The 6,994-nt window shown below is 44.2% G+C and overlaps 1 protein-coding gene across 1 annotated transcript in view; it reads right to left on the reverse strand.

Moving 5' to 3' along the window:
* Positions 1 to 6,994, reverse strand: part of NTRK3 (neurotrophic tyrosine kinase, receptor, type 3) — a 213,549-nt gene that overhangs the window by 136,007 nt on the left and 70,548 nt on the right. Inside the window, 3 exon segments of the mRNA XM_010001306.1 lie at positions 2,089 to 2,191; positions 3,978 to 4,048; positions 5,093 to 5,116. Coding sequence (XP_009999608.1) covers positions 2,089 to 2,191; positions 3,978 to 4,048; positions 5,093 to 5,116 — 198 coding nt within the window.

Below are 6,994 nucleotides of genomic sequence, written 5' to 3' on the forward strand. Positions count from 1 at the left end.
GGAAAGAGTTGCCTCTGTGTTGTGGATGAAGGTGGGGAGGAGGTTTGGTAGCAAGCCTGGTGATAAGAAGGGTGATACAGGCTCAAGATGCAAAGCTGGGTGGCGTGGCAGGCAACAATGGTGGCATGGCAAAAGAAAAAAGTGTAGGCAGAAAAGACTGGGGGAAAGCAAGAGGCTCAGAATGGGTATAGCCAGATGCCAGGGAGACTGTCCCCAGGCAGGAGGATTCTGAGGATCTGCAGCCTTCAACAGGGAGCAGAACTTAGGCACTATGAGTAGCTTGCCCTTGGTGGTGTCCATGACACTCAAGAGTCATTAAAGAGCTTTCTCCCTGGTTTTAAAAATATACTTAATTTCAATTAATTTCATCCCCCCAACCAATGTCATCCATAAAACTTTGCAGTGTTTTGGTTTTATATTAGAATTGGAAGAAATACAGCATGATCAGGAGAGAAGGAGGCTTTTCTGGGTAAACATTTTTGCCTCCAAAAAACTGCACACACACGTGTCCATCACAGCACCTCTCTGATTTCTGGGAATGCAGAATATCCACTAACACACTTTTCCAAAAACCTCTGAACACATACACACATCTGTTCACCAAGACTGGTTACTCACATAAGGTTCATTCCTCTTTGATTCTTCCATTAGGGTCAAAAAGTTACTTTTCCTTTTTATATTTCTGTCTCCAAGCCCCATCAGTGGCAAATGCCCAAGCCCTTCGAAAGTGTTCTGACAAATCCCTCCAGAAGGCATGTAACAGCATCCCAGTTTTACAGATGGGGAAATTAAAGCAGAGACAGAGGTTAAGACAGCTAATTGCCTACGGACACTAAGTGAGTCAGTAGGAGAGCTGGGAATTGATCCCAGGAACCATGTCTTCCATTCCTCTACTCCACCCACCAGCCAGTACAGCCTACCAGATGGTTCTTATCATTGGACATATGGACTAAATATTGCTAAGTTGGTGTAGACGATTTGCTATTTAATTAAATGTCCTGTCTTCCATCTCCATAGGATGCACAGGGGAAACTCCAGCCAGAATTCCATCTGGACCCACTCAGGAAATATCTCCATAAAGTAATCCAAGCCCTAGGCAAGCACAAGAAATGTTCCCAAACCTATCAACCTGCCTTACACCACAGACCCCAATGAGTCCAGGAAGCAGATTAGAACTCAGAAGCCTCAGAAGAAGCTATTTGTCAAACCCTGGCTTCAAATGGTGCATGCATGAGCCACCAATCAGGCCGGGAACTACTTCGTCATGTGAAGCCTCTTGCTCCAACCTTGACTGGGCACCACCAACGCTGCCCAACTAGCAGAATCACAAAAAGCAGATGGCACAGTCATCTACTTTCTTCTGGCATTAGCTCTACCACATCACAGGGCTGGTGTTGACAGGACAGAGAAACCAGTTCTGCCTGGCAAACAGACGCCTTCTCACTTTCCAATCACTACCAAGGACATTTGAAATAGTTCCTGAACTGGTTATTCATGATGCAGAGAAGGAAACTTTCCAATAGAGAGGCAACAGAAAGATTTTCCACATTGCTGAAAGACAGGTCAGCAACTGTTTTCCCAGCTTGGACCTTACAAATGTACAGCAGCATCTCGGTCCCCACCACAGACAGGCACACAATGGATGCACCTGCCTTTCCAACAAACCAAACCAATTTTAACATCTTTCTGTTCCCCCTTCACACCCAGTACCACACAAGGGGAATCCCAGGCATCATCAGGTCCCTAAAAAGGGATTTCATCTAAGAACATGCTCTTCTGCATACAACATCCTCAACACACAGCTGGAGGGCAGAAGCTCAGAGCTCCTCTGGGCAACCTGTAGATGCAGGTGAGGAAAGCACATGCACACTTCTGCCCAGCAGAAGCACATACCAGTGAGAAGCCCCAGCCTGTGTATCTCCATTACTCTCTTGGCAAACAGAAGAGAGCTGGGCAGCATTATCTTGAGGAGGCTTTGCACCAATACTGACAACATAGGAATAAAACCACAACACCTTTCCACGTGTGCTATAAGAGCCGGGCAATCCTGGAAGGTGCCTCCTGCTAGAGACAAGTGGCTGCACGTACCTTTCATCCCAAACTTGGACCGTCGGCCGTACTTGTTGATCATGATAAAGAGGACGACCAAGAGGACACAAGCAAAAGCTGCCAGCCCAACCGCTATGGAAACCTGAAAGGAAAGAGTCTTAGAGTCAAGACAGGATTTTAGGAGTCTAAATTGGAAATACAGCACCTCCTTGCCCAGTTAACCTTTCTGTAGGCTCATAGCAATCTGGTGCACCCTCTGGATATCAGCTGTGGAGGAAAATACAAGCAAAAGCAAAGGACTCTGGTGCAGCTTGGAAGCATCACAGGCTGTTTGCAGAACTGGGAGGTTTGGGATCTCCCTACCAGCAATGCTGTTCTGGCACCAGTTCTCCCAGCTCTTCACTCCATAAATCTGCAGGGAAGAATCACCTCTGCTCCAACGCCTGGGCCCAACCTTCACTGCACAACAGCACAATCCTCTGTTTGTGACATTACCACTGTGCCACGATATCACAACACTAAGGCTACACTAACCTTAGCTGGGAACACACAGGAGCAGCACAAAATTCTTTAGAAAGAGCAAGTCTGTCTCCCTCCCAGCACCCCTCAGGGCAAAGAATGAGGGAAAACAACACACCACAAAAAGAAAATGGGAGAAATTAATAGAAATGTTTTGTGTTGTTTGAGGTGGGTTTTGTTTTGTTTTCCCCCCCAAAAAATGATTTGTTTTTCCTAAAGCCTCTAACAGTTCCCTATTTATTCTCATTTTTAGCTGTAAATATTTATGCTACAACAGTGTCCAAAGTCCTTCACTGGAACTGTGTTTCCACTGTGTCAGTGTACAAGCAGAGGAAAGAAAACCTCCTTGCCCTAAAGGGTTTACAATCCCAAGCTTATTTTAATATTTATGAATATTTATTCCTTCAAGTCTTTGCTAGAGATACTTTTATTGCATTGATGTAAACAACAATTTCTTTGGCATTTGTCCAATTTTCTCCTGCACTGGGTCTTGTGATGCATTTAGACTTTGCTTCCTTTTACAAAACTGTGTTCTGCTCTAATAGAAAATACATCATTTAACCAGGGAAAAGTAATTTCATTTCACAACCCTTTCCTTGCCCTTGATACATTAGCTACAATATTCTTAAATCTTTTATTTCACCACACTCTATTTTCATCCCCGCCTTGTTTGCTGTGTATTATATTTTATAATCAGTGCACATTATTACTCCAGTCTCACTGTTCAAACTTTCACTTCAGTTATAGGAGACTCATTTGGATGAGAACAGAAACCAGGGTGAATTGAGTTTTGTTCATTCTGTGAACACCTGGTGGGTTTCAAGATCTTAAAATTTGTACAGAATTAGAGTGATTGTGTAGCATTCTATTTTTATCCACCAACACTTCCACACTTATTTTTCTACCTGGATTCCACAGAAGGAAGACAATGCTGAGATCTGATAAGCCCCAGGCTTCTTTCCCATTTCATTTTTGGCATGTCCTGCAGAGCAGGAGAGAGGGCAGCCTGGCATGGACAGAATTGAACTAAGCTAAATCTGAGTCTTCTCACAGAGCAAAATTTAACACCTCAATAACAGTCTGAAAAACTCAATTGCCTGTTTTGTTTGTTCACTGGGTGCTGCTTTCTTAGAGTGAGAATTTCTGACTCTGCCAGCAGCAACTTCACAGGGTGTCTTCTTTTCAAAGAGCTCCCAGGTTCCACACCGCAGACCCAAGAGGATCAGACAGTTCATGTCAGTATTTTACTTGCCTGACACAAGCCTCAAAATCCTCCTGATTGTTGTCTTGAGTCATAAAGGAAGAGATTTTCCTTGAAAACACCTCAAAGCAGCCGAGGAATGTAAATACTGAGTCATCAACAAGAAATGCATGCAAAACAGCTCTGCAGAGAAGAGGACAGGACTCACCCCAAAAGTGTCCTCCTCTGGTTTGTGGGTCACAGTGATTGGTGGGGTGGGACTCACTTCATAATCACCGACTGAAACCAAAACACCAAAGACAGAAGATTCAGCGTGGCTCCCATGGGACTCCCAGGCATTAGCACATCCCCAGTGGCAGGGCCTGAACTAATGAAATATCCACTTCACTCCTAACAGAGGCTGCAACCTTCAATTTCAAAAGGCACCAAAATCAACTGTCAGAGAGTTCCCTGTGCACATCACCAGAGAAAAAAGACAAGAGCAATGCTGACATCACTCCAGCCTTATAAATGAGAAACATTTGAGTGCCTGGTGCTTTATGGTGGAAACTTCCACCCCAGCCCTTCTCCTAGTTTTCAGAAGTCTACTGGGCTAAATAGGGTTAAATCATGAGATGACTCCAGCAGAACTTGATCCAAATAAATAGTTACTTGGATGTTTTTCAAAGTAAAAAAACACAACACAACAAAACACCCAAAAAACCCAAAACAATAAAAAAGATTCTGTTGAGCAAACATGACAGAAGTTGAATCCTGTTTCTCATCTTTGTCCACACTACAGAGAAAGTTGTAAATGGGCTATCCACAAGTATTTGGTGAATTGGACACCTTGCATCTAAGACTCCTGCTACACCACAACCAACCAGGTAGAGATTCATTGATATTTATCTCCAGCCCTCACATTTAAGACCCTAAAGACTAATTTGCACGATAGGACCTTCTTCAGGATGTCACTACAGCATCTCTTGGGGTCTTGAGACTGCCCAGCTGATACACCCTCCCTGGAAGTGTTTAAAGCCAGGTTGGACAGAGCTTTGAACAACATGGTCTAGTGGAAGGTGTCCCTGTCCATGCAGGGGAGCTGGAACTAGATTATCTTAAAGGTCCCTCCCAACCCAAACCATTCTATGATTCTATTAAAAGCTCCCCAGCAATCTTGCTCATGCATGAGGAAGCCAGGAACCAGTCTATTTGTGCAGCCTCCCTCAACCTGCTTTTGGCTTCCTGATTTTTCCTTCAGGAGCACAAAAGTCACAGAAGTGCAGAAGGAGTGACAAAAACCAAGAACAACCCAGACTAGGCAAAGGGCAAGGAGACACTTACTTGATACAAAGTTGTCCGTACTCTCTGCAGAAAGGACAAAGAGAAGCAGGAGTTAGCAGCATGGCAAAGGGAGGATTCTCATTTCCAATCCATCTCAGACACACCCCACCACCCCAAAGAGCCCAGGAAGCAAAAGCATTTTGTATTTTGTCCTGTTGGGCAACTGTAACTGGAAATTGTAGCACATGTCCCAGCAGGACATTCCTGAGGTCAAGACGGAGTGTGCAGGGGTAACTGTGCAGGGCTGAAGCAGGAGCAGAGAGATGCTACTGCCAAAACAGAGAACAATGAGCAGCACCCTATGTGGAGACTTCTGAACAGTTGTTAAATAACCCTTCTTTCAGCAGGTGAGCAAAAATCAACACATGGGCTAAGCAGGATAGAGGTGGAGGGGAAAGAAGCAGAATTTGCCCAGGGAGAAAGTCCTATGGGGATGAGGACCAGCTCCCAGGAACACAGTCCACCTTGGAACAGAGGGCTAGAGACCTCCTCTGGGCTCCCTCCATAGCTTACTGAGCCACTCATGAAAGCTAACAGCATCCGAACTGAATATGGAGGCTGTAGCTGTCCCAGAGATGCTTCTTGCCTGAGACAGCCACACCAGTCCCTGCTGTCAGCCTCCTGGCTGCTCCACTCTATTCAGTACAGCTCCTTCAGCTCTGAAGGCATCTGAGGCCCCAGACAATGATGTCTAAAGCTCTCTGTGACACTCAGTTTACATAGCATGAGAACAACATCAGCTTTCAATTCACTTGCCCATGTAAGAAACTGAGCCAAATATTAACTGGAGTTTACACAGCTTTGCTGGCAGAGGGACTTCTGGAAGGAGATGGAAATGTTCACGGGTGAGGTTTGGACAGAAGTGTAAAACAACCCCTGGGTGACAAACTCAGCTTTCCAAACCAAGGGAAAAATCTGAAAAAATATTTTTTTTTTCAAGTCAAGCAGAAGGATAACTTTCCTTGGCTTCTTCTAGCAAGAGAAAATGAATAAGTATTTCATCTGGAGTATTTTTTGTTTCTTATTAAAGCGGAGAGAGTCTATTTGTAGAATTCTTGCTACTTCTCCATTTTCTCCTTTCCATTTTTCTCTGCTGAACTAGGAAAATTGAATGGAAACCCATAAAAAGTTTTTTCCCACTAAACCCTATTTTTCAAGTATAAAACTGTCAGGGAATTTCAGCCATCTTGAATTCTGTGAGAAGCTCCCTAAGAACTGAACATTCATCAAGGAAGCGAGGTAGGTCCACTAAACTTTGTGGGTTAAATAAGGAGATGGTAGCCCATGGTAGAGATGCCAATAACAACATAAGATGAGATTTTTTTTCAGTAGATGACAAATCTGTCCTGGGATCCACTGCCCTGACTCCTAGAGTCACAGCATCACAGAGAAGCAGAATACGGCATGGGATGTATCTCCCAGCTCCCATCCAGCTTCTCATAGCACCTTTTTCCTCTCCACCTGGAAAACACAGCCTGGAACCATACCAGTAAGAGGCTGCAGACCAGGGATTTCTAAAAAAAAAAAAAAGCCACAACATGGTCACAGGTCCTTCTCTACACTGATACAAATTTTTCCAGCCACTATACTTTCATTAATCAAGCCTAACAATCTCATCCTGGGTAGTGTCAACAAAACCCTTGCACGTGTGAGTATCTATAGGCAAGAAGTGTCTTGAATAAACCACACTGGAAAACCTTCAATTTGTGGCGTTTTCTGCAGGAATCTACCTTCAGATGGGAATTTATAAATGTCAGGTGCATTGAGTGTTAATGTCAGCTTTGGTGGTGGACAGAGCAACAAACTTCAAGGAAAGTAAATTACAATCTGCATTGGGCTGACAGGGTCTTCCAGGATGAGGAACAGCTTGGGTCTTCAGATCAGAAGAAATATAAGAAATGG

The sequence above is a fragment of the Chaetura pelagica genome, unplaced genomic scaffold (assembly GCF_000747805.2).
Source record: "Chaetura pelagica isolate M959 unplaced genomic scaffold, ChaPel_1.0 scaffold737, whole genome shotgun sequence".
Lineage (NCBI taxonomy): Eukaryota > Metazoa > Chordata > Aves > Apodiformes > Apodidae > Chaetura > Chaetura pelagica.